Source organism: Eucyclogobius newberryi, unplaced genomic scaffold (genome assembly GCF_026437365.1).
Source record: "Eucyclogobius newberryi isolate DKJ021-1_F unplaced genomic scaffold, fEucNew1.0.hap1 SCAF_11, whole genome shotgun sequence".
Lineage (NCBI taxonomy): Eukaryota > Metazoa > Chordata > Actinopteri > Gobiiformes > Gobiidae > Eucyclogobius > Eucyclogobius newberryi.
In genome coordinates, this window is record NW_027315735.1 from 27,478,992 (window position 1) to 27,504,887 (window position 25,896).

Here is a 25,896-nt window from a genome sequence, read left to right on the forward strand (position 1 = left end):
TGTGTTTTTCTTTTTTTTTTCAGAGACCTCGCTAGAGCTGCGCTGACTCGGCCGTTTCTGTGGGAATCAAAGCCTTCCTTTTCACTCTTTGTAGTCACGCCGCAGTGATCTCCTACGTAACTGTCAGCGCATCTTCCAAATGTAAAACAAAATCATTTCGATACAACAACAGGCGTGGATGATGGGGAGAAGAAAGAAAGAATATAGGGCCCAGAATTTACCGCTACGCCCCGACGTAGCAAAGTTATTCAGTCTTTATGCCGGTCCCATGCCTATAGAAACAACCAAGAGAGAGTTTCATGTCGAAGTCAGTGGAAATGCCGATTACTGATGCGGTTTGCTGTGGCTACATGACACGGAACATGCGATTTGTGTTTCAAATTTCCGTGCCTTCTCGGTGATAGATGATGCCAGTCGAGCTGAGTCCAGGGTAGAAATGCCCACTGGGGCCGCTGTACTGGCTGAGTATAGGGCTTGCGTATCCCAGTGCAGAGTGCGTGGGTGAGGAGGATAGCACTGGGGGAGGAGGAGGGTGCACTTGCGGTACCCAATCTGTGCCGCCAGAATTGGGCGAGAAACTGCCAAAACTCGGCGGCCTGTGCGAAATATCTATACTGGGCAGGCTGATGGGTAACGGCCTCGTCAAACCGTCGCCGCCGAGTTCCCCCGCTGCGGTGGTCACCCCGGACATCTCCGTCAAGAAACTGCTGAGGCAAGGAGTCGACGTGGGCACGGAGGGGGAGGGTATGCGGTCGGACGGAGGGGACAGGGTGAGGGATGAGCTGCCTGGGTGCTTGGGACTGCCTCTGTCACTGTCGCCGGAATCTTGGGCCATAGATCCACCCTCTGCTCCTGTGAGCGTGTCGGACTTTCTCTTCCTTTTGCGGCGGAAGTTGCCATTGTCAAACATCTTCTCACAGTTGGGGTCGAGTGTCCAGTAGTTGCCCTTGCCTGTAAATAATGAAGAATATGTGGTTAGACTCATTCAATAACTGTTCCGCTAATGCTGGGTTCTATTATTGGTTCCAGTATTCAAATTAAATGAGCCATTCACAAAAATGTATTTATTAAATTAATTAATTATAGACTAATAGACTATCCTATTAGACTATCCAATTAGTATGCATGAATCAATCTTAAAATATTGTAAGGAATAGAAAAATGTAATAATAAAACACTGAAACATTACCTGGATCATCTTCATCTCTTGGCACTTTTTTGAAGCAGTCATTGAGCGACAGGTTGTGTCTTATGGAGTTTTGCCATCCTGCTTTGCTTTTGTTGTAAAAAGGGAAATTGTCAGCCACATACTGATAAATCTGACTTAGCGTTAGTCTTTTATCTGGAGCCCCGTGGATTGCCATAGCAATGAGTGCAGAGTAGGAGTACGGTGGTCTCACTAACTTCATTAAATCTTCTTGTGAGGGCAGGGAGAACCAATTCAGCTCTCCTCCTGGACCTCCAGCCGGGCCGAGGTACGGCCTCTGCATCCCATAGTGCTGCGGGACAAAGGGGGGCCCAGGGTTCCCTGGCGGAGCAGTGCTGCCCAGGTAAGAGGGTGCAGAGTTGTTGAACCAGAGGTAAGGATTCGGAGACGGTGTGGTATAGTCGCTGAGCTCGTAGGACGTCGGGGTGGTGCGCTGCGGACTGGGCAGTGAAGGAGGAGGGTAGTAGCAGTCGCTGTACATGCTGAGCTCTGGAGGCTCCTGTCCCAGAGAGGGGAACTGTGGGCCGCACCGAGGAGGAGACTGGTCCTGGGACTCAAAAGAGGACATCATAAAGACTCTTCTTTCCTCTTCTTCCGAGCTGTGGTGAAATGTTGCTAAAAAAGGAAATCTTTCAACTCTTGAGTCTTGAGCCTAAAAACACCAAGCCTTTGCAACCCTTTGGCCCCTCTACTTGTGCTGAGACTGTTTGCCCTTGTTTAATGTCAAGATGACACCTGTCATACCTGCTTTATCTCCCTGGTAACGCCCCCTGCTTCTGCTGATTGGCTGTTTTCACAGGTGGGATGCCGGTTCCAGGATAGGTCATTTTGCTCCTGTCAGCTTATTCAGTTCCTTCAGGGCTTTTGCTAAATATGCTCCCCAACAGTAAAATAATTTTCCACTCAGGCTGTTGCTGGCTAGTGTGGTAACAGTTAAGTGCAGTTAACTGTGTGTTCATCTTAAATCCTAATCATATTTTGTATATCAGAGCGCCCTGGTTATAAAATTGTCAATAAGTATATAGTATTAATACAATATATATAACCAAGATCAGTGGTTCTCAACCTTTGTACACGCTTTGTCTCACACTCCAAGAAGAAGACTGTAAACTGCATTTTATATTTTTACTGATAGCCTATATTGCATCAATGGAATTTCCCCATGTGGGACAATAAAGGATTATCTTATCTTATCTTATCTTAAAACATTCTTAACAATTTACAATAAACATTTTCTACAAAAAATCCCATTCAATTTAATATTTTATGTTTTAATACAATGGCCTTTAATGCATGGATGAGTATTTTTTATACATTTAATTCAATTTTAATTATTATTATTATTCAATTATTATTTTTTCTCCTTTATTCTACCCACGGACCTTACGCATGCGCAGTTGACATTTCTGATCAGCGCGAGCGCGTAATCCACATTAAACCCGTTTTCTGATCAACTTTTCATCTTGTCATTGACTCACGGTAAGTTAAACGTTTCATTTGTCATTTATATTTAAGCGTCCAAGTTTCCAAACGGTAAAAAAGTTAGTGGACACAAATATTTAGCCAAGTGACGATAGCTAACGTTAAACTGTAACACTTTTTAGCCCGTGTTTTGACGGTGAAGTCGACACGCGCGAGCCTGTGTATTGGTCTTATATTATTACCGCTTTTAGATGTCCACTCCGTCCACTCCGTCCACCTCGTCCTCGCCCCCGGGGTCTCCTCGGACCACCGCCAACAGCGACCACCACCTGGAGCTGAACAAGGACGTGGAAAACGTGATCGAAGAACTGGAGCGAATGTCAGGTGACGTCGATATGAGAGCAAACTGAAAGGTTCAAACTCAATAATAAGGAGAATAACAACGTTGTGGATGTATGTAATTGCATGTCTACTGCTGTCAAATCAATTAGTCTTAATGATGTAGAAGGTCGGTGCTCAAAGCGATTATGTTGGCTGTAGTTAAAGGTGCACTACGTAACTTTCTCCTGCCTCTTTATTAACGTTAGATGACTAAATACATTATTGGTTGTGTAAAAACTGGCAAATGCCCTTAAATTTGATAAGGATCTTGTGCTAAAACAACACAGAGAAATACTAGCAAACAGCATCTTGATTAAAACATAAATAAATAAAAGCAGAACTATTCAGTCTTATACAGTCCAATACACATGTGATTGGCCGTCAGCTATGGGCGTCACCATTTAGAATGTTAGTGTGATCATTATTGAGAGGAAAAACATTAAACACGATTTAACGATTATTCATGATTACTGAGATCACTTCTTCTGACAATCACTATCTGACATGTTACTATTCATCAAGTTTGTGACCAGTTTTATGAAATATAACTTTCTGAAGGACAAGATAATGTTAATACAAAAAAAAGCCATATTTAAAACACTTAAAGTGGTTATTGCTCTCTCTTCACACCAGGAAGGTCCCGGGACCGTTTCTCAGGCGGTGCAGGGCCTTTCTGTGTAGAGTCTGCATGTTCTCCCCGTGTCTGCGTTGGCTTCCTCCTCCAGACCAAATAAATATGAAATAAAAACATAGGTTTTGGACAAAGATTGATATAAAGATAGGCCGTGGCTGGAGAGCCGCGGCGCGGTCAAATTGCCGCGCAGTTTCAGGGACCGCGGCATTTCCCTTATAGCCCGTTATAGCCTCATGGCTAACTCTAACCCTAACCTTAACCCTAACCCTAACCCTAACCTTAACCCTAACCTTAACCCTAACCTTAACCCTAACCTTAACCCTAACCCTAACCTTAACCCTAACCTTAACCCTAACCCTAACCTTAACCCTAACCCTAACCTTAACCCTAACCTTAACCCTAACCTTAACCTTAACCCTAACCCTAACCCTAACCTTAACCCTAACCTTAACCCTAACCTTAACCCTAACCTTAACCCTAACCTTAACCCTAACCCTAACCTTAACCCTAACCCTAACCTTAACCCTAACCCTAACCTTAACCCTAACCTTAACCCTAACCTTAACCCTAACCCTAACCCTAACCTTAACCCTAACCTTAACCCTAACCCTAACCTTAACCTTAACCCGGCGTGGTCTAAAACGGCGCTAAAACGCGGTCAAATAGCGGCGCAGTTTCAGGAGCCGCGGCGCGTGGCCGGCACAAAAATAACATGGCAGTTTCGGCCGCGCGCCGCGGCACTGCAGACACTCCCTTAACAATAATACATTTTGCTTCTAAAATTGTCACTATATTTTTTTTTAGTTCTCATGATTATTGTGACCTGAATACTCTAGATTACCTAGATTAACTGAATCATCTTGACACTCCTACTGTCAATCAATTCATCGACTAAAGGACTGTAACAGCCCTGCTTGTCTCCATGGATATATTATTGCTGAATCTTCCAGAATGGCATTAAACTTCTATCTCCATGAAGACAAGCAGGTGGCGCCATCGGGCCAAGTTACAGGTCAGATCTGAGGAGAAGTGAGCCAACTTGCATTATAGTAAAACTGTTTTTCAAGGTATTTTTGAGCAATAAAAACACAATGGATATGTTTAATGGCTTACTGTGGAGTATCATTTCCATGGAGACAAGCCATGGACAAGTGGACCCTGCACCTGAAAAAGTTATAAAGTGCATCTGTAGATATAGAAATATTGGAAAATTCCCAATCAGGTCTGCAAATAACGATTATTTCGATCAATCAATTTGATGTTTCAAGCGCAAAAGGCCAGTGAAAATAAGTTTTTTTTTACAAAATTTGACCCGAATAGAGGTGAATTGATATCATTTTTATGTGATTCTTGCTCTGTTTGAGTAATAAAACCTCTCTGTGTATTGACCAATTAATGATTATTTGCTTACTCAATTAGTTGACAACTATTTCTAGAATCAATTAGTTGCAATTAATCAAATTACTTGTTGCAGCCCTAATCCACAATGATTCAGTGTGATATTTTTACTTAGTGCTCTGGTCTAGTAAAATCCCACTGGGCTTTATCTGTAATATCAAAACACACAGCAATATTTATTTGAACTTCCACTGTAATAGCCTCGTTTTAATGATTATTATCTGAAATCCAGCAATGTGAGTTGGAACATCTAATTTGTATCTTATAAGAAGTGGTCCAGGTGAAGTCTAGTGGTGGTTTTGGACGAGTTCTGTTCTTTACAGTGACCTTTCTTTCAGTCTTTCACTTACGTTGTTTTTTCGTTGTTCTGCCTACAGTTCAGCTCACCTGCTTGGCCTACGACATGGTTGCCATGAGGACCAATCCAGAGCTGGTTGTGTCGATACAGAAGCTCCAGGAGGCTTATCAGAGATGCAAAGATACTATTTTGGGGGGAAAGCTCTGAAAGGAATCAATTTAAAACAGAAGAATTAGTCTTTCAAACGTACTTTTGCTTTTGAAGTGCAGTAGATGAACAGATTGTGTAAGTTATGTTGGAGTTCAATTAATTATTCTTGATGATATAATATTCTTTATACTGTTGGCATATAGATGTATGTTGTTATGTGTTCTGAAGCTTTGTTCCTCTGCTTCTAAATATTGCATGTTCTTTGTTCAATATCAAATGGAGAAGCATTTAATGAATCAAAATGAAAGGCTTGAAAACTGTGTTCATGTATTATTTACTCTTGCTTATCTCACAGCTATATCATTGTATACTAATTAATTTATGTTTAGCCTTGAAAAAAAACACAAATGAAGAATAATGAATTACATATTTCATTAGATTAAATGCACACAAGCTGCTTGGCTAAGTAATTTCTCATATTATGCGTATGTACCCAGATAATTAAAAGACAGTATTTGTGTGAGCAGAGCTTGAGCGTTGCTGTTGTCATGGAATTGAAATGAATCCACAGTGTCCCCTCTGTATATGTTTCTCTCTGGGGGAAAAAGCTTTCGAATAACTTTCCTCTTCCAGATTCTACGTGTTGAGCTTTGTTTACGTGCAGAGGATGTGTTCGACCAGGGATACAAATTAACTTGGAGAATGAATTTATACCGAAAAGTTTGGTAAACCACAGCTGGCTATATTTTTTCTACCAAAGCATGAACTTAAAATTGACTACGTCTGATTAGATTGGGGCCGTGTTGGTTTACAAAAAATAACCTGAGAGTTCTGCTTGTTCTGAATTGAAACTGAATTGACAACAGGCTGCGACGTGTTCAGATCTTATTTCAAAAATGAAAAATTCAAGCTTTTTATATTGTCCTTGGCATCATTGAGTTTTGTACTGCTGAAAATCTATACTCTAGACTTGCTATATTCACAAAAAACAAGTAATAACCATCTATAAAACTACACAAAAGTGGGCAATAAACTGAAATATTGTCGTGCTGAAGATAGGCAAAATCAAAAGGATAAGGTGAAATTCCTGCTCAAAGTGTGATTAATTTAGACATTTTGAATTTCTCTGATAATTTAAACATTTTATTTTTTCCAATAATGCCCACCTCTAAAAATTTAATATTCTTGTTCTTGAATCGTAAAATATGTTCATATTACTGGCATTTCTATTGCTTCTATTATTATTCCTGCTTAAGCTCAAATTTACCAACTTTTTAAAGCAATTTTAATTAACTTGCATCATCAAAGCAATCACAAATAACATATTGCATCTTTAATTAAAAACAGTGGTGGAATTATCTGTTTGACTAAGTTGCTGCTACGTTCTTTCTATTTTTCAGATGGAAAACACTGAGGAAACGAGTGACAATTGAGGTCGTAACAATGGACTCTTTGTCTAATGCCCCGGATCGATTAGTGCGTAGGTTTTAATCCTCTTTTCCTCTAAAATATCCAGCATTCTTTAAAATGCCTATGACAGGTTGGACTACTCACTGAAGTAAAATGGAGTTAAGATGTGAAATTTGGCTGAAGATTATACACATTTCATTCTAGAATAGCTCATTTTTTAGATTTGTGATTGTACTTCCTGTTTGTAATCGATGACATCACGCTAGGAAATAACCTTGCAACCACTGGGCCAAAACTAATCTTTTTTTTTTTTTCAAATTGCCAATGAAATTATATGAGAGCACCTTTATATTGTTGAATTATTGTTTAAGTGTTGTTTATTTTGTGTAAATTATGCACAAACTTGACCGTCCCTAGTGTGATGTCACTTCCTGTTATCTATTTTCTACAGATTCTTAAACTTTTTCTCCATAAATAGCTACTTGATTGCTTTAAAACTGTAATTTATAGTTACAACAGACACACCAAGTAAAGTAAGAATTAGAAAATCATTGAAAAAAATCTGTCGTACGCACTTTTTTAGGCAGTAAAACCACCGTGACCACAGATTTGCGGTTGGGGCCCCCCGCACACCACCAGCGGCCAACCGTTGTTCATCTGGTCCCGTCCGAGCGAGTGGTGCCGCGTTACAAGACGTCAGTCACACACTTCGCTGATGGGCCGATAGCACCAACTGACACATTTCAAACACTCCTCTGCTCGCCTGTCATGTCTCGGTGCCGTTCAGCTTTTCAAATCATGATGTTGTAACTTATTTGGCGCTTCGGGGGACAGCAGCCAGAACGCGCGCTTCCCCTCGCTAACCTTTAAAGGCGTCGAGGCTGGAGAAAAGACAGAAAGTGGGACAGAAGGTTCAGAGCAGAGACAAGGAAGTGGCATTTGAATGAAAGAGCGTGATCGAATATTGTGGTATTGTGGTGTCGCTTTGAGGAAATTATGCCTGGAAGCTGTTTGAGCAGTTTAGAGACTGTAATTTAGCGTAGCCGCAGGGCAGATTTGCAAGATTAATAGCGACCAAATCATAATAAATATTCACAACTGGCACATCTCAATGACTATTTCAGAGTCGCACTGTAAACGTCTTGTCGTGGACGGCCTGCCACACGCTTGGGCTCCATGAAGATGTCACTGCTTTGCCCGGAAAGTTCCACAGTATTGCATTAAACGTATCTACGGTGTCCGCATGGGGGACCAGCAGGTGAAGTTACAAGTTACATGTCAGATCTGTGGACAAGCGAGCGCACTCACAGTAAGAATGCATGTTTTGTTTTGTTTTTTAGCAATGAAACACTTTATTTTTTTTTTTGATAAATGCGAGATTGAAACGTTTAATGTCGTACTGTGGAACATTCCAGGCGAAGTATTCACATCTCAGCATTCTTGTATTATTGTTGAGGTCATGTTAGTCCTGATGTGGACTTGTTTTGGTTCCTGTTCTTGTCCTTGTTTAGTCCAGATTGAGTTTTGAGTCTCCTCTTAAGTGTTTATCATTTTGAAACATAAATTACAACTCTAATTGCAACGCTTTTCCAGAATGCGTCTTTATTTTCTTGACATTTCCCCCCCAAGTAATTCGGCCCTTCTGGATCGTTCCGCGGAATTGAATTTTTCTCTGCCTGCAGTGCAAAGCCGACTCGAGCTTCGCGATCTAATCATCTGTGTTGGACGCTCTGGAAATCCTGCAGCTCCTCTCGACAGTCAAGGAGAGCCACTAGCAGCGGCGTTAATCCACTTCACAACGTCACGTCTGAAGAGGAGAGGTAATGCAATTTAGTGAGTGGGGATAGTTTATATAGCGCAGTAGGATCAGAGTTAATAGTAATAATAGAGGATTGCTTAACTTCTGGTGGTTAGATGAAGGAATGACAATACAGACAGTTTATTTGTAGATCACAATTCGTAATTCAATTCGATCGCAATTCAAAGTGCTGCACACAACAGGAAATAAATGCATTAAACTGGAGAAAAATGCATTAAACCATCATTATTATGCAAAATTCACCCATTATTTTTGGTTGACAAGACTTGGATTGAACACAACCGCCTAGATTTTTAGTTTTAGATGTATTTATTTAAAGGGGAATGAATGAATGAATGTATCAATGATCATACAATGTAAATATGCCAGAATTAGCTTTCCATCTGTAGTCGCTGGCAGGTCAGGACAGAAACAACATTTAACACATACACAACACACACGTTCAGTACAAAGTTAAGAGTTGACATTATTACAGACCAGGTTCGTCTTGAGCCAATGTTTGAGGTTTGTCTTAAATGTGTTTAATGTCAGACCGTCTCTGATGCTGTCCCATGTCTCTGTGAGAAAGGCCATGTAAGCTCATTAGATAGTTATATTTTGGAAGTATTGAAAATGATTGGTGATGATTAGTAAGGTTTTGTATCTAATATTTTTAAGGCTCTTTTGTGTAACTATTCAATTGGTTTTAAGGCAGCTTGGTAATGGTAATTGCTCTCCACGTTGCCTTTAGTAACAGGCACGCGGCGATGGAAGAAGTGTGTTATTTAAGTAAAAGTACAGATACAGGGGCAAAACAAAAAATGAATGTAAAAGTGTCACATTGAATTACCAGCTGAAAAATGTTCTTATTCAGTAAAATAGTAAAATATATTTCACAAATATCAAATGTAGGGATGTTGATCAAATATTCAGCTGATTTTGTTAAGATAAGATAACCTTTATTTGTCCCACGATGAGGAAATTCCAGTGTTGCAAAACAGATTAGGTAGATAAACAGATTAGGCACAGAAATATAATAATAAAAAACAGATAAGTTATTAAAAAAACAAAAAATAATGTATAACCTTAAAAAATAACACTCTTATTTACACGAAAGGGAGCAACAAAATTGATCGCTTTATTATTCTGTAATTTTTATATGTATTTGTTCAATCTTGAGGACGTCACCATGAACACGATACTATGAAGAACCTCTTTACCATTTCAGTACTTTACTTTTCAGTCAAGTGTAGAAAGTAAACCTTTCCTACTTCTTTCCTTGCCAGCCCTGCGTACACTTCGACATATTCACACCGCCACATTTAGCCTTTGTTCTCGTTACTGCTGCGCTTTGGCCGGGTGCAGGAGGCAACACTGGGGACGCTGCATTCCCGAGCTGCAATCCTTGGCATCGATGAGCAGCAGCGGGATGTGGGCATGATGGGTAATCATCTCTCTCACCCCGGGGAAACTCTAAACAGAGAGACACAGCACACATGAAATGACAGAGGCCTAATGACGCAGCACAAGTCAGCGCCGAACAGGCCCCGGGCAAACGCCAAGATGTGGACTTTTTCTAACACTGCAGAGGAAACGCCGTGGTCCACGAGGTTGGACAGGTCAGATAATTATGTGGTTGAATTTGCCTTTTAACTGTCAAAATGCAAATATTTGGACCCGGTTTGTGGTTAATATCTCTGCAATCACTGAGCTTAGCCACATGAAACAAAACTGGCTTGAAGTTCTCCCTCAAGGCTCAACACAAATTACTTATTATATTATACTTATTTATTCAAACACGCACGCACGCACACACACACACACACACACACACACACACACACAGAAGCTGTCAGTTGAAACAACTTTAAAAATGTGTTCCAGGTTTTCCTAATCGTTACTTTGTTTGGTGTCATTCAAAAGGCAGTTTGTGATGGAAAGTTGACTGGAAACAAAATACAGGAAGTAACAATTAGTTTTATAAAGAAAATCCTCTATCTGTTTCATTAATCCACAAAATTCCATCATGAATTAAGGACAATTCACGCACAAAGAACCATTTTTTTTTCTGGCAGTTTTAGTGGTAATCTAAGAAATGAAAGGTGTTTGTCAAATCGTAACTAATATGTAAAATGATACACATTCTGGACGTTATTTTCAATATGTTTTCTAGAAACCAGTGTGCTTGAAGAGGCTACTTTTGTCCTGTTGACAGAATTCAATTTTCTTTTGCTATGTTATGGAATTGCCTTTGCCACATCTGCTGTCCACGTCCAACCGGGGAATAAAAAATATATAAACCTCCAACAAATCCAGCCGACAAGAGCAAACTTGAGATGTTCTAGCCACATCTTTAGTGAAATGAGCCGTCCAACCTGTCATACACACAAACACGCTCCCCAACAACAAACAACTTGATTCAATAAGGATTTGTTTGGTCATTTCTCTCAAAAACAGCCCCTAATATACAGTACAATAGTGACACAGGCCATACCGTGTTGTTATGGAGGCCAGACCCAAGGAAAAACAGCTGTCCTTGTTTACGAATCTTGATGTTGTAAATCTTGGCTTCCTTCAGCACCATCAGAGTGTAAGGATGCTCCGCTCGGCCTTTGGCGCTGTCTCTGACCACAAATGCACCGTCCTAAAAGCCACACGTGACCATCAAACATGACTCAAGAAACATGTGATATTTGTTTGTTTGTTTGTTTTCGTTTACAGGAGGCTGACCTTGCCCGCTTGTGTTAGAGCCGCCTCTGCCTTGGGCCTGCCCATGCCCCCTCCGTACCACCGTGGATCCAACGCCTGCGTTCAAAGAGCCGTAGTAAGCACTGTTTCTATGTTGAGATGACATGTACGTTCTTATATTGTGAGGGAAATGTCATGCATCTTCCAGTAAACCCATTAAGAACAGCTAGAAGTTGTGGTAGCGTTTACAACACTGCCATCTGCTGGTAAGCGCTGGAAATACCAACTGTAATCGCAGCGTGTACTTTTGTTTTCTACATTTAAGGTTTGTTGAATTGACATGAATAAATAGATAGAAGTAGTTATCTGTTACCTCTTTGCTCGCCGAGCTTTGTGCAGGCAAGGGCTGAGTTTGTCTGAAATAAAAGTTCACATATTGAAGTATGTTAGATTATATATTCATATTTTCCCGACTGAAATTGTCATACCTTTTTGTTGCTATGAGCGAGTAGTTTATCGGTGGAGCCTTGCTGAGCCTCAAATCTTTGTGTGCACTGCCCTCTTGTGGTTATTTAAGGGATTGTGAGAAATGGATGAAAGATTAGTAAGTGTTCTTGTTTTTGCTGGTTTAATAATGATAATAATTCATGGTTACCTGGAGGTTGGCCGTTTACTTTTGACGGCTTCGTTTTGATTTTGGGCTTAACCGAAAAGGGCTCAGTCGAAGCATCTAGAGAAAAATAATTCACATTTTCTTCTTTTCTATCATCTCTAAAAACATGCTATTTAACAAGCTATAACAAGCTATTTCTTCTTTACTTTGGAAGAAATTGCTACTCTTTTGTAGCTTCGTCTTTGTCAAGGAATAAACCAAATCCCTGACATCGTTGTCATACACAGAATCATTTGGCTCCTGAAACACATTTGAGTTTTGCAATTTACAATAAGAAAAATAAAACATCTGGAAGAATAAAAGATGTAACGCTGTATAATATTTGTCCTCTGTAACTTACATACACCTCATAGTCCTCTTCCTGTTCATCGGCTTCTGCTGCTGTTACAGGAAGTCAAGTACAAGTTATAAATATATTTAAAGGCCCACAAATGTATACTTAACAAATGTGGTGTTTACTTTTTAGCCTAATTCTATTTAAATGTTGACTGATTCTGTTCAAAAAGACTGTTCTGATGCACTGAGAACAAGCAGGGAATGGCACACAGCTTTGAACAAATATACCAAATATCTGCACATTTTCCATATCAGACCAACGCCAATATTATTGATATTTGAACCAATTTTTCAGATTTTTCTGTGGTTTAGCCTGTTGCGTGTTTGTGTTATTACCTTGTCTGTGGTTGGGGTTGTTGTTCACTCTAAAAAGAATTAAACAGGGACGTTTTTCTGCAGTTACATTTTGTATTTACCCTGTAACTTACGTACCCCAAACTTCTGTTTGATGTGGCTTTTTGAAACTCTGAAAGTTTTCTGTTGAAATAAGAAAGAGTTCTCAGCTACACAGCAGTTTTCACTTTTTAACAGTTCGTTCTGCATGAATATATTTGTACTTACTCAATATACTGATCAGGAAACACTCTAAGGTCACACTCTGACATTTGCTGCCAATAAAGCACTTTTAATTTTAACAAAACACTATTGTATTGTAAAATGGTAAACGTTAGACTTACCAAAAAGTGTTCTCCGGTTATGTTTTGCTTTATTACAACTTTTTCACAGCCGGATAACTTCTGCAGAGAAGATTCGTTTTTTTTCAGGATTTTTCATTGTTATTAACATGTTAGATTTAAGTGTTAAGCGTATTCATGGGTTTCAGCTTCTTATTCTTTGTGATATTTTTAAGACTTTTCCTCATTCAATATATGTTTTTTTTTTTTTTTTTTTATTATCATTAACTGCTTTGTCAACGTTTGTCAATTTTCATCACTATGAAACATATATATCTTCATAGGAGTAGGCAATATTGACAAAAATTAATAACGACATTCAGACTATATTTTAACAAGGATTCAGGAATTTGCTCAAATGTGTCTGTAAATGTTTTAGTTGAGCTTCTGGTATTACATGAAGGGACCGTAACATTAACCACAAAAGGGCAGAAATATCACTTTGTACTCTTGTTTTGGAGATTACGCTTGTTTTGTCGTTTTAGATCCTTTTTAACAGTTTTATTTATAGACAATATGTGATTAACAGTCTACTTTCTACATCTCCAAAACAACCATTACAATATTATCTATTTTCCAAAATATATCCCCACTTCATACACTTTTCAAGGACTTTTTCTCTTTCAAAAGGTACAATATTTAGTTTTAAATTGCTGATTGCTATTGTAACAGTTGTATAGAATAATGACACTGACCCTCTCCAAACATGACTATATTGTCTAAAAATGCATACAGTTCTAGATTTGCAGTCCTGACGAAGCGTGACAAACACTGAAATGATCTTACCCTTTTCATGTAGCTAGCCAGTGTCTGCGGTTTCCAGCTCATTACTTCAGATTCGGACGGAGGAATACTAAAACTCATTCTTAACGTTTGTCAGCACTCACGCGTCGCTATTGGGTCTTGTAATCGGCATGAAATAACCTACGCATTATACGTTGTTACTTGTGCTGTGCTGACCTTTTACGGAGATGGAAAGTTTCAGTGGTTTAAAAAGTACAGACATGTAAAATTAGCCTGAGGTGACTCTTCGTTCGCAGTCCTTAGTCCTTAAAGATAGCTCGATTGCTTCCTCGCCGCCACGTGCAAGCACAGGCCGAGATGTTATGATAGCGTGCTAATATGTAAGTAGTCTTTAAGTGACCTCGCTGATACACATCACTATTTACAAACGGGTAAATACGTTGTAATCTTTGTCAGATCTTGTCTTCCAGCCCGAGCTCGTCCTTCAGGGTCCCGTGGGTATGTCACACCTGGGTGAAAGAGGAGGGCAGCTCGGGCCAAGCCGTGATCAATCATCCTCAGATCCCCCCTCAGACCCCCAGGCCACGAGACCGCGAATATTTGAGTCCTCCTGGGGGGGTCCTTGTGGGAGATCACCTCCTCCCAGCTTTTCTCCTCTTCTGATAGAGAAACATTACAGCCCCTCCTCCCGACCCCGGGCCCATGTGAAGGATGCAGCGTGTGCTTTAGGCTCAGTCAAACTCTATGATTGGAGTGGAACACAAAGGAAAACACTGAAACATATTGAGCTCAAAGTATCCAGGACATTTTGTTTTTTATTGCTTTGATGAGGTTTAATTTTCATTTATTATTTCATTTGGGCAATGCCAACAAAACACTGATAATGGACGTATCAATCATATAAAATAGGTCGGTATCCAATTTGGATGATCGACAGGTCGAGATCAAATCATGTGAAATCGACTATTATTTGAGAGCGGTTTTGAATCGAGAGTCCACAGTCGATCCTCTGTCTGTAAAAACATGTGATTTAGAGCAGAAGTCAGACTTTAGAGGAAGAAATGTTGATATATTTAAGTCTGTATAGTTTATGTTCATTCAATTATTACTAAAAGCCATTTTTACTTTTCTACTAAGATTTATTTTTTACCCCATACCACCCAGCAACTGTAGGCAACTATGAAGTCTGTCCATGGGTTTCAGAACCATGAAAAATTAGGACTGTTGCTATAACAATTTAAAACAAAATCACTTTTGAATGGGAAAAAGTACACAAAACATTGTATATAACAGGAAGCTGAACCGCATGAATAGAAGTTGCCATTTTGTCATATATTACTGTCATTTTGCCTTTTAAATTAGAATAATAAGACAAGTTGGTGGTCCCAATCCCTCACAAAGAAGTGTTTAGTATATAATAGCACGTACAGAAATATGGGCCTCTTAAATTAGATTCCCCATAGTTTAAAACATTTTATTTTTAAACAAACCTCTGGACCTGGTGCCATGGGAATATTCAGCCCCAATGTTGTGCTTGTTCAGTTAATGGAGCTAAATCCTAACAAATGATGGTCTTGAAATTACGACACCATCCAAGTCTAGAACGTGAGCGCAACCTATTTACAAAAGAGGCTTCAAATAAAGACTGGAGAGAGAGAAGTGATGGTCTCACGTAGGTCAGGCCTTCGTTAAGCCACAGCGGGGCATCGGGGGAAAAACTGGTCATTTCCACAGGTAAACAGACAAATGGGAAGAGCGGGCGGCTGCGTTTTCCTCTGTCAAAACGTCAGATGTTTGTGGAGACTTGAAATTACGCTTTCTCTCTTTTATCATTTGCATATACGACGTAAACAAACTGTGGATAACTGTGCCATCTGTGGAATAAATCTGTCCAGCCATTTCTCATCAAGCTTATCCTTTATAACTTGTCTCATGTTCTACCTACGTTTATAGTTAAGTTTAAATAAAATGGTCAGCCGCCTCCCCCTTTGCCCCAGGCGCAGACCCCCTGGTGCAGGTAATATCCATGCCGTCACTCATTTAACTGGGACGCTGGCAGATTTATGACACATCCAGCTGAGAGAAGATTTGGGGAGATGCAGGGGGCCGGGGGAAAGGTGCCTGCAGATCACAAGGCGGAGATAAGGATGTCCCAATTACTCTAAACTTTGGGGCAGGAACAGATTCTCCCGCTCTGATGTACTTATGTTTTATGCTCTGTTCTGTTTTTCAAAGTTAAGTCCCATTTGTGGCAGAAGTCAGAATGTTGAGAGACAAAGTATTGTTTTTACTATAATTTCGGTTTGACCTTTATGAGATTTAAAGTAACTTGACATTGACAATAACATAATTATTTTTTTATGGGCCAACAAAAATAATGGGTGAATTAAACTAGTTTGGGTTTAAATGGCCATGACATTTGAATGTATACTAATAAAACCACATATTTTAAACCGAAGGCTGAATCCGAGAATGACTGAAATATTGTGTTTGTTTGTGTTGAATCAGAAATATAAAGATAATTGGCTGCATATAACTCCTGTCACACACAGACTGACCTGTCAACACGTTTCCTTCTTTACTTTGATGTATTAAGACACATTTGCATGGCCTGGAGAGCTGCAAGGCCCCACAGACTATCTTTGTTTATTTATCAACTCTTTTATTCGCTTTGAACAAAGTAAGAATACACATTGACTACAGACTAATTGTGGATCAGCTCTGGATCAACACCTGGGAAGGTGTGAAGAAACGCTCCGCTATGCGTGTAATCCCCATTATAAGATGCACACGGCTTTCTTATTCAGATAACATGAGTCTGCCCTGCTCCCAAACTCAGCTGGTCTGTCCCCAGCCCGGAATAAAGCCACATGGTTGTCATCATTTTAAGTGTTACTTTTATTTGAGTGACATACAATCCATAAATTAACACAAAAACGAGACATTAAAGTGCAAACAATGAACAAACTTAACGTCTTTACCAACGAGCTCAGACTGTTTCTTTTTCTAGTGCAGAGCCATATTGTCGGTTTTGTTACGCTGTTAGTTCCCACGCATGTGGTCCATTGTCAAAGGCCATTGTCAGTGAGACAGTTATGTCTTCTGCCCTCGGTGTCTCCTCTTGAAGCCGTTGCCATCGTGACCGTCCCGCTTGGCGCACACGTGCTTGACCACCACGTGCGCGCACCTGTCACAGTTCACCTGGCAGCACCAGTGAAACTTGCAGTTGCAGCTGCTGACCACCTCCACGCGCCTCTCCTCCACCCCGAGGCCGCAGTCCTGGCACAGCCTGCGGCAGCTCCGCGTCTCCCACTGCGTCAGACCCTCGCCCCGCGTCAGACACTCGCGGGCCTCGGTGCCGTAGAGCCCCATGCTGCTGTTCCTCCGGCAGTAGTCCGGGGAGTCCTCCAGGTAGATGAGCTCCGTCGGGGCGATGCTGCGCAGCGCGTCCAGGATGGCGCCGCGGTTGTCCGCACTGTTGCCCGCCCTCATGCGCTTCGTGTCAATGTCCAGCTTTTGCGCCTGGCTGTGCTTGTTTTTCAAGTAATTTCCAATATCTCTGAAGTCTGACAGCTGCGTCCAGCAGGTTTTGACGCTGCAGCTCTCAGACATGCCGTGGCATCTGCAGACGCGCTTCATCGTGGCCTTCACCGCCTGTCGACAAAGAGTAGGAGTTTGGAAGTGTGTCGAGCCAATACCATATATTTATTTATTTGTTGATAAATCTCTGCGCACCCTCCTAACTATGCATATTTCACTGTAATAGTCCTTTCCTCCTGTATCTACCTGCGTTGTAACACCAACATGTCCCCGTGTGTGGACATTAAAGGCTATATTATCTTATCTTAATGTGGACAACTTTCTTCTTTCTCTCTGGAAGTTCTGTAACCAAGCACGTTTGTTATTTTTTATTTTTTTTATTTTTTGTTGTTGCTTTTTGCTTTTTAACGGTTTTGTTTTATGTTAGTTATACATGTATGTTTGCTTTATTAGTATTGTTAATACATTGTATACGTTTGGCAGAGGATTTAGTGAACGGTCATGTGATAAAACTCTTGGGATTTATGTGTCATTGACGGCAAGCGTGATATTTTTACTTGTGTGTGATGTTCTTATGTTGAAAAAAGCAATAAATAAAGTTAAAAAATAAATAAAATAAATAAATCTCTGCGCGTACCATACGACCAGCTTCATTGTTGTGGATATTCACCGCGGCTCTGGAGTCCTGTCCCGTCTCCTGCGCGTCCACGTACTGTTTGGAGATGGTCTCACCAAAATCCACGTTGTCACTGCAACCTCCCCACAACCAACCACGTCCACCTGCGCGCGCACAGGGACACAACAACAATGCTATAACACTCAGTCACGTTATTAATCGTGATTTACGTGCAACAACCAGAAACCTACACGATGATAGTTCCGTCACGTGACTCACCGATTTTCCCGTTCTTGGACACGTCGCACCCGCAGTTGTCCAGGTCCCCGAGACTGCAGTTCCTGGTCAAAGTGTACATGACCCCGGCCGCACTTATGGCGTGGATGAAAGACGTTTCTCTTGTGGCTGCAGTGGACAAGAAACAGTTTTAGAATCACGCTTTGCCCGTGTTTATTATAGGCACATGATGGAATGGGCCCCTCGCGTTACATTAGGAGTGACCCACCTCGTCTCAGGCCCCTGAGCTGAGTCGCGCTGTCAGGGCAGTTCCATCTGTCCAAGGCAAACTGATGCCTGCACTCGTCGATGCCAGTCTGTGTGCCAACCTGCACACTCCGGGCATAGGTCAGAAAAGCCTGCGTTAAAAAAAAAGGCAAAACACGTTAAGTTTGAGCCTTAATTCACTCCAAAACTGAGCTGCTTTACCACGGATCAACAATCATTTCACCTTTGGTCCCGTCATCAAAAAGTTACTCGCCACCCTGAGTGAAAGACACATTGGAGATCGGTTAGATGCAGGTTTTCTTCAGTTTAATTACATTATAGTAAAGAGTCTTACCAAGCCTGTGTGGGACACGGTCTGTGCAAAAGAGGCAGGAGCCAAAACACGAGAGGGAGCATTTTTAGCAGCACGGATCAGCCTCAGATGTTTGGACTCTGAGGATCCTCTTCTACTTTCTCTTATTTAAACTCAGGGCAAACAGTCGTTGTGAGCCACGCTCCGAGCCGCTGATTGGGCGAGTGATTCAGGAAACGCCTCATGCACACTTCAAAGGTGGCATGAGGGGAGTTTGGTGCGCGAGGCTTGTGACACCTTGGTGCCAATATACAAAAAGAACCACATTTTACATATTTTAGCTCGACTGGAGACGTGTGTTTTATAATATACATTTATTTAAAAAAAAGAAAAAGAAATAAATACTATTTACAGTCATTCCACAATGCATTATCACTTTTACATTATCTACATTTATCTTATTGCTGAAATAAAATTCAAACGGGCAATTTACAAATAATAAAATAGAATATAAAGTGCACTATGAAGCTAAGTGAACATAAAATAGGCCTATTTACAGAAGCAACATTTCAGGGACGGGGCCTGCGACGCACGCGTTTGGACTTGCTCTGGTATTTCCCCGCACCGCGTTTACGTGCGCAATAATATTTGGTTGCGACGTGCGTGCACTTCTGACACTTGACCGTGCAGCACCAGTGGAATTTACAGTTACAGCTGCTGACCACGTCGATGCGCTTCTCCACCACCCGCAGGCCGCAGCCGTAGCACAGTCTGCGGCAGCTCCTCTTCTCCCACGCGTTCTTCCCGCTCCTCACGCACTCGCGGCCCTCGGTGCCGCGGTATCCCAGGCTCTGGTTCCGGACGCAGTAGTCGGGAGAGTCCTCGAGGTAGATGAGCTCCGTCTTGGCGATGCCCCCCAGGGTGAGGCCCCGGGCGCCGCGGTGAACTGCGCTGTTCCCGACCCGCGCCGGCTTCTTGTCCATCTCCAGTTTCTTGGCCCGTTTGTACTTCTGCTTCAGGTGGTTACCGACCTCCCTGAAGTCGGCCAGTTGCATCCAGCACGTCTGGATGCTGCAGCTTCCAGAGACACCGTGGCACTTGCAGGCTTTCCTCATTGTGGCTTTGATCGCCTGTAAAAGGAGGGTCTATATTAGCACAGTTTATATGGTACAAATAGAGCATAGTTTTAGTGTTAAACGTAAAGAACATTACCAGTCTGCCTGCCTCGTTGTTGTGCAGGTTGACAGCTGCGCGTGAGTCGTGCCCATCTTCCAGCGCGTCCACAAACTGTTTAGAAATCTTCTCTCCAAAGTCTACGTTGTCACTGCATCCTCCCCAGATCCAGCCTTTGCCCCCTGTCGAGGGGAAATGTGCCGATGTTGACTTTTACATTTTACGAAAAGACAAAATAACGTGCATGAATATAAATATACCTGGTTGTCCAATCCTGGAGTCATCGCAGCCGCAGTTGTCGAAGTCTCCCATGCTGCAGTTCTTGGTCAGGGTGTACATGACTCCAGCCGCGCTGATCGCGTGGACAAATGACGTCTCCTTCGTGGCTGCAATATGAGAGAGTTATCTGAGTATGTTTTAATGCAACAAACACATAACTGTTTATCGTTGATATGCCTAAAACCTCGTGCGTAAAACATGCGTAAACGTGCGTAAAACATGCGTAAACGTGCGTAAAACAGATCCCTCCTCCCTATTTTGAACGTTTGCGTGAGTAAAGTGTCTTCAGGGTCGAGGGGGTGTTTTACCTGAGCGCAGGCCCTTGTGTGTGGACAGCTGCAGCGTGCTTTCTGGACAGTTCCATCGATCCAGACCGAACTGGTGCTTGCACTCCTGGATGCCGCTCTGTGCGCCGGACTGCACGCTGCTGGCGTAGGTCAGGAACGCCTTTGGTCCGGTCATAAGAAAGTTGTTCACTGTCCTATAACGAGCAAGGGAATTGTGAAGGTAGTGTTAATGCAATTGTAATACAAACCAAAGTTGTGTATAAATGAATGCATGCGTAATTCCATACCAGGTGGAGGCGCAGTGAAAATGACAGCACGTTTGCAGCAGAACCATGAAGAAAACGAATGGTCCCATAGCTGCAGAAGCTTGACGTAGTCCGCGTGTGTGCCAGATGTTATAAGAAGAGAGACTGGCTGAGTTTGTGGCCGGGCTGAGCGCAGATGATATTTATATGGTCATGCCCCTTTGATTGACAGGTATGTCCTGCAGGTAGCGTTTCGTTGTGAAAAGCGTCAACGACGACCCTGATTGCCTTGTCCTAGAGACAAATAGGAGCCGTAGGTGCATGAGTGCACTTCAAAGACACGACGCAGACAGTAACAGCCCCCTGTTATTCACCTGTGTTCCCAGGCTCACCCCACATTCCCACACACACGCAACTATTGGCCTTTTAAATGGGTTAATACATGGTAGACCGCGTTAATCATATGGTGTAGGTCCCGTGTTTCTAAGTTTGTCATGATAATAATAATAAAAAAGGCATATGCAGATAAATAAGCTTAAAACATGTTGCCTTATCCTGGAACCAATATCAGGTGTATAATAGCGAAATGTCCCGTTGGGTCCGTTGTGAATGTGGAAGCGTTTGGGAAATGGCACCAGTGTCCTACGGGGCCCAGCAGTGAGTACAAAGCCATAAAGTCTTTCAGGAGCTGCTTGGATATAGTCATGTAAATACTGCCTCACACATCGGCGGCTTTGGCGAGGCTGTGATAATAGGATAATAGATGTTTCCTTGGGAAACAACACGGTGTGAAAACAGTCTGGAATTTACAAGAGTGTAAGCAAATAGAGTTTTAATGGCAAATAAACCCGTACTGTGGCATTTGGCGTTTTGGTTTTGTTTAATGGTTTTGCTGTTGTTAAAAGTGAAATATTGAACGGTTTAAGTTGTCCATAATGCATTGCCGTGCGAGTTTCGCCCTCGAAAGTAGTTAGCCAATTAAGAAATAAACAATAGTTTCCCCAAATCGCACAGGCCTATCCTATACATGCCTAATCCCCTGTAAGCCACTCACAAAGTTAATAAAAGCCATTCAGTGAGTGTTGTGGTCAATGGTCATGCGATGGGCGATGGGCGCAACACAATGGCAGAGGCAAGTGCCAGAGAGGATAATCCCCACTAATTAGATATGAGCCATATCCATTATGTTTATGACTGAAACTTAGAACCATAACACCTAATTAGGAAATAACACACAACGATCACAAATCCAGCTGAAGAGCGCAGTTAAACCTGCAGAGGCGGGTTAAAGCTGAACACGTGAGCGGGGCGGGCGGAACATGATGGATTCATTATAAAAACGAAACTATGGAAACCATTCAAATAAACACCTACTAAGTAGGAATTGATCGTATTTGAACAATGGTTTAATCAAATTGACCCTTAATCTGATTATTATGACTCTTATGAGGTTGAAACCGGGGTTACAATGGAGAAATGCACGTTAGTTTAATGAACTGTAACAGACGCAAACGAGACATTATGTCGCGCACAGGGTGTTAATAGATGATTTATGACAGCTCCAAGTGTGATAAATGGAGCAATAAAGGATCAGGAGGTGGTGGGCTTCACAGGCCGTGGGGGGACACGCAGGAGCAGCGACGCCAGTGCGTCACATCAGGAGGAGCGGGGCCTTTACAGCCCGATGCAGACTGTCATTATGGGGTCATTATGAAACCTGGCTGAAAAGTACCCAATCTGTATCATATTGTTAGTCCAATCATTTTATTGGCTTTTATATCTGCTTCTCAATTTTTTCTTATTTGTTTGGTGAGGTAATTATCATAGTTTTACGTGAGTCAAGTTGCAGTTATAGAGAAAACATAAAACATAAATAAATGCTGAAAATGATAATTTCATGACAGTCATAAAGGTTTTATCATGTTATTATCATTACTGTTGTGTAATGTATGTGGTTTTTGATCCGTGTTAACAGTGGAGGCTCTGCTTATGTCACATCACAAAGAAGGGGAAATATCCAAACGTCTTAAATAAAATCATGTTCACTATAGTTTCAGGGAAAATGTGTATTTATCCTGTCAGATGCGAACTGTAAGGACCTTTATTTCATTGTCCTATTGTAATATATTAGTTACTATTAGAAAAATGAGATGATTGTTATAAACGTTTATGTGCCATTTTTCTATTTTCCTCGACTATCAGTAGGCCTAGAATCTAGATTGTTAACAAAGGACGTAAAAAATGAGTATTTATTTGTAAATTGACTTAACCATTACCTGCACAAGTGATATAAGTTGTCAGAGCAGTCGTTTTTGAAAAGTATCTGTTACGCTTAAAGTTAATTACATTTGTCGAATTCACAACTTAACATTTATTGTGATTTTGCATGTTTTTAATTGAAATCGACAAATTTTGTAGGTTTTTAGCTCCGCAACCTTCAGAGAATTCTCGCTATGTATTGTTTATTTATTGTTAATATGTCTTGGTAGGTCTTGCTATGATGGTCAAACATTGTCACAAACATTCTGAAGACGCTGTTGTGGTTACAAATGAAGTACTGTAATTGTAACAGACACAAACACATCTCCACGTCTTCATATTTATTTGACAAAGAAAAGTAAAAAGTTGACTATGAAAACATCCCTTTGATTATCCAATTCCCTCTTCATCTTGAACCTGGATGCCTGCTTCTCGCTCTGTGCTTTAACTCGACACCACTCCCTAGTTTGGCAATACCGGAGAACATTGGCTATACAGTGACAAAAGCAAGCAGCCAGGTAAACCCTCCATAAGAGAGCTCCCTCGTAGGGTGCCGTATACCCTTACAGCACCCCGGGGAGCTCAGAGCACCCACTTACAGAGACGAACCACATATTCAAATACTGTTATGATCAAAACAAAGTGCTTTTTGCGGTGGCATCTTTCTTCTTTTCTTCCCGTGCTCATTATAAGTCAAGGCGTAGCGTCGCCTTTCCTCTCCTGCTCGATGGCTGGAAAACAGAAAAAAAAAAAAAAAACATGGTTACGTCGGCGTGTTTACTGCAGATTGGTTGTTTTTTCAAAGAATCGCTGATGTAGCAGTTATCTCCTCCGCGCCTCTTTTGGATTGACACGTTACAGCGTTGGACGTGCCGGAAAATGAAACGTGCTTGACAAGCGAACACGCAGGACACGCAGGGGACTCACTTTCTTTGGTGGGCAGGGGGTTTTTCTCTTTGGTCTCCGTCTTCTTCAGCTTTGTCTTGTCGAAACTAGCGATTTCGGTCATGTCGGGCTTGTCAGACATCTTGGCTGCAAAAGACAGGGCAAAACACTTCAAAAAACGTGCAACTTTTACCTTTCCCGTCGTTACCACAAACACTAAACGGTTGCGTGAACAGTCGTCGCTGTCGGCTGGTATCATGCGGCGGTGGGAAGGGGCCCGAGCACTGCAGGCACGTCAAGTTCACGGTGAATGGTGGCACGTGCCGTCCACTCCCACCTACACCGCACGGCTGTAACGTGTTTTTTTTTTTTTTTTTACCTCGCTTTCCTTTGTCTGTGCCATCCCGTGTTTGCGGCCTGGCTCTTTGTTCCCAATCCTCTTCCAATCCAACCACCTTTAATCTTTTTCGGACAGAGACACTCCCGTGCAAGCGCTACCGCAGTGTATTCCTGACCCCAGCCCTGGGAATAACCCTAATCTTCCTTGGAACAGCATGGCCGGTCACGCCTCTTTCAAACCACTGCTCTGTCTGCCAGTGTGAGGAAATGTGCTAAAGCCGACTAGCCCCGCAGCTACTCATTTGCAAGCCGGGCGACTGTAAAATCAGCAATGTGGATTTGAATAGAACCTGATAGAATTGGTTTAGGCACAGTCGGCTGTCGGCTTGAATGTTTGAAAATGTGCTGCACTGATTTTTCCCCCCCCCTCCCTCGAAGACGGTCAAACGAAGCACTGTTAAACATCAAAATCCACAATAACACCTTTCTATGAGACCGTTTTACAGCAGCATCATCATCATCCACAGCATCATTTCTCCTCACCCACATGCAGCCACACCCCACTCCTTTGTCTGCCTTTCCTGTGATAAAACCCCCCAAACGAAAACAGCTGAATCCGACATAAGAGAAAGCACGGATGAGTCTGGGCTTACCGGTTTTTGAAAGAGCAGTGGGCTAAACGCACCGGCGGCGGGTTGAGCGGGGAGGGTTATAGAGACGGAGGCGGCTAACGGGGGAAGCAGAGCAGAGTGCGCCAGTGCATCCAGGGCTGGGTTTAAGAGGGAGGGATAAGATGCACACGCAGAGAGGAGAGAGAGGGAGGGTGACTACAGGCTTGGTCAGCCTCCTGTTTTTGTCATCAATATTAATGTTCAGTTATGCAGCTTAAGCCGCCGCGTGAGGAAACAGCAGTGAACTCAGCAGCTTATCTGAGATCGATTGTAAATAAATATAATAAAATAATATAAATGGCGTCAGAGCGGATTTGAGCTGCCACAAAAAACTATGAACCATTCGGAAACAATTATAAGTCATGAGTAAAGAAATCTAGTGAAATAATAATAATGATGATGATAATAATAACCACTGTAAGCATAATGACCATAGTAAGCATAATAATGATAATCATAACAATCATAATAAGATGTATTGCACTGAACAAAAGCAATCACAGTGTTTTATTGTTCTGTTTTATTCACCACACTATAAATTATCAATGCGCCGAAAGGAAATTTGAAAACATTTTTGTCAATTAAACACAAAATGTCAATCAGAACGACATGATTCACATGTCTTAGCGAACCTTATTTTATCATTCATGTAAATTGTTGGTTATTTTTAATTTTATTGCCGCAACACATCACAATCGGACTCAAATTAAGCTTGTACTTGTGTTGTTTGTATGTTGTTTTATATGTGTTGTCACTTATATGTATTGTTCTCTGTACAGCACCATGGTAAGCGCTGGCTTTTTAAAATGTGCTTTATGAATACATCTGATTTGATTAACAGACCTTTTAACGGAATTGTAAAACGTCTCAGTTGTATTTATTTTTATCTTTATCTTTATCTTTATCTTTATTTTTATTTTTATTTTTATTTTGTTTTTGTTTTTGTTTGATTGAGACTGATATGGCTTTAGGACATTTAGGTCATTTTATTTT

At 41.6% G+C, this 25,896-nt stretch overlaps 6 protein-coding genes across 7 annotated transcripts; 1 reads left to right on the forward strand and 5 right to left on the reverse strand.

The window, feature by feature from the left end:
• Positions 1-348: 348 nt before the first annotated feature.
• Positions 349-2,022, reverse strand: foxi3b (forkhead box I3b). Its single transcript, XM_072439807.1, has 2 exons — positions 1,190-2,022; positions 349-951 (listed from the first exon to the last, which is right to left on the reverse strand). Exons 1-2 carry the CDS (start codon positions 1,776-1,778, stop codon positions 377-379), a joined length of 1,164 nt encoding a protein of 387 aa, XP_072295908.1. The 5' UTR covers positions 1,779-2,022; the 3' UTR covers positions 349-376.
• Positions 2,023-2,880: 858 nt separating this feature from the next.
• On the forward strand, positions 2,881-5,942 carry syce3 (synaptonemal complex central element protein 3). The gene is made up of 2 exons (XM_072432355.1): positions 2,881-3,013; positions 5,420-5,942. Exons 1-2 carry the CDS (start codon positions 2,881-2,883, stop codon positions 5,545-5,547), a joined length of 261 nt encoding a protein of 86 aa, XP_072288456.1. The 3' UTR covers positions 5,548-5,942.
• A 4,077-nt stretch (positions 5,943-10,019) lies between these two features.
• lcp2b (lymphocyte cytosolic protein 2b) lies at positions 10,020-11,666 on the reverse strand. The gene is made up of 3 exons (XM_072433797.1): positions 11,429-11,666; positions 11,193-11,342; positions 10,020-10,171 (listed from the first exon to the last, which is right to left on the reverse strand). The coding sequence occupies exons 1-3, from the start codon at positions 11,471-11,473 to the stop codon at positions 10,037-10,039; spliced, it is 330 nt and encodes a 109-aa protein (XP_072289898.1). The 5' UTR covers positions 11,474-11,666; the 3' UTR covers positions 10,020-10,036.
• A 5,240-nt stretch (positions 11,667-16,906) lies between these two features.
• Positions 16,907-18,711, reverse strand: LOC140346351 (protein Wnt-8-like). Its single transcript, XM_072432361.1, has 5 exons — positions 18,697-18,711; positions 18,475-18,604; positions 18,249-18,374; positions 17,991-18,133; positions 16,907-17,467 (listed from the first exon to the last, which is right to left on the reverse strand). Exons 1-5 carry the CDS (start codon positions 18,709-18,711, stop codon positions 16,907-16,909), a joined length of 975 nt encoding a protein of 324 aa, XP_072288462.1.
• A 564-nt stretch (positions 18,712-19,275) lies between these two features.
• Positions 19,276-21,100, reverse strand: LOC140347377 (protein Wnt-8a-like). The gene is made up of 5 exons (XM_072433809.1): positions 20,792-21,100; positions 20,526-20,698; positions 20,199-20,324; positions 19,978-20,120; positions 19,276-19,895 (listed from the first exon to the last, which is right to left on the reverse strand). Exons 1-5 carry the CDS (start codon positions 20,857-20,859, stop codon positions 19,335-19,337), a joined length of 1,071 nt encoding a protein of 356 aa, XP_072289910.1. The 5' UTR covers positions 20,860-21,100; the 3' UTR covers positions 19,276-19,334.
• Positions 21,101-23,334: 2,234 nt separating this feature from the next.
• Positions 23,335-25,028, reverse strand: tmsb2 (thymosin beta 2). 2 transcript variants are annotated; one of them, XM_072439809.1, is made up of 3 exons: positions 24,886-25,028; positions 23,936-24,040; positions 23,335-23,739 (listed from the first exon to the last, which is right to left on the reverse strand). In XM_072439809.1, exons 2-3 carry the CDS (start codon positions 24,033-24,035, stop codon positions 23,702-23,704), a joined length of 138 nt encoding a protein of 45 aa, XP_072295910.1. In that variant the 5' UTR covers positions 24,036-24,040; positions 24,886-25,028; the 3' UTR covers positions 23,335-23,701. The 2 variants fall into 2 exon arrangements, with proteins under 2 accessions (XP_072295910.1, XP_072295909.1); XM_072439808.1 differs by having other exon boundaries at positions 23,936-24,043.
• Positions 25,029-25,896: the final 868 nt, after the last annotated feature.

What these genes read in the sequence shown, in the direction of transcription:
- LOC140347377 (XM_072433809.1), bottom strand. Translation starts at nt 20,859, where the DNA reads ATGGGACCATTCGTTTTCTTCATGGTTCTGCTGCAAACGTGCTGTCAT. An exon ending in ACACAAGGGCCTGCGCTCAG is followed by an intron (nt 20,325 to 20,525) that starts GTAAAACACCCC and finishes CTCATATTGCAG; the next exon opens with CCACGAAGGAGACGTCATTT. An exon ending in ACAACGAGGCAGGCAGACTG is followed by an intron (nt 19,896 to 19,977) that starts GTAATGTTCTTT and finishes CTCCTTTTACAG; the next exon opens with GCGATCAAAGCCACAATGAG.
- foxi3b (XM_072439807.1), bottom strand. Translation starts at nt 1,778, where the DNA reads ATGATGTCCTCTTTTGAGTCCCAGGACCAGTCTCCTCCTCGGTGCGGC. An exon ending in AAGAGATGAAGATGATCCAG is followed by an intron (nt 952 to 1,189) that starts GTAATGTTTCAG and finishes CATTATTTACAG; the next exon opens with GCAAGGGCAACTACTGGACA.
- LOC140346351 (XM_072432361.1), bottom strand. An exon ending in GCTCAGGGGCCTGAGACGAG is followed by an intron (nt 18,375 to 18,474) that starts GTGGGTCACTCC and finishes TGTCCACTGCAG; the next exon opens with CCACAAGAGAAACGTCTTTC. An exon ending in ACAATGAAGCTGGTCGTATG is followed by an intron (nt 17,468 to 17,990) that starts GTACGCGCAGAG and finishes CTTTGTCGACAG; the next exon opens with GCGGTGAAGGCCACGATGAA.
- tmsb2 (XM_072439809.1), bottom strand. Translation starts at nt 24,035, where the DNA reads ATGTCTGACAAGCCCGACATGACCGAAATCGCTAGTTTCGACAAGACA. An exon ending in CCCCCTGCCCACCAAAGAAA is followed by an intron (nt 23,740 to 23,935) that starts GTGAGTCCCCTG and finishes TCTGTTTTCCAG; the next exon opens with CCATCGAGCAGGAGAGGAAA.
- syce3 (XM_072432355.1), top strand. Translation starts at nt 2,881, where the DNA reads ATGTCCACTCCGTCCACTCCGTCCACCTCGTCCTCGCCCCCGGGGTCT. An exon ending in AGAACTGGAGCGAATGTCAG is followed by an intron (nt 3,014 to 5,419) that starts GTGACGTCGATA and finishes TTCTGCCTACAG; the next exon opens with TTCAGCTCACCTGCTTGGCC.
- lcp2b (XM_072433797.1), bottom strand. Translation starts at nt 11,473, where the DNA reads ATGGGCAGGCCCAAGGCAGAGGCGGCTCTAACACAAGCGGGCAAG. An exon ending in CTCTAACACAAGCGGGCAAG is followed by an intron (nt 11,343 to 11,428) that starts GTCAGCCTCCTG and finishes TGTGGCTTTTAG; the next exon opens with GACGGTGCATTTGTGGTCAG. An exon ending in CTGGCCTCCATAACAACACG is followed by an intron (nt 10,172 to 11,192) that starts GTATGGCCTGTG and finishes CTCTCTGTTTAG; the next exon opens with AGTTTCCCCGGGGTGAGAGA.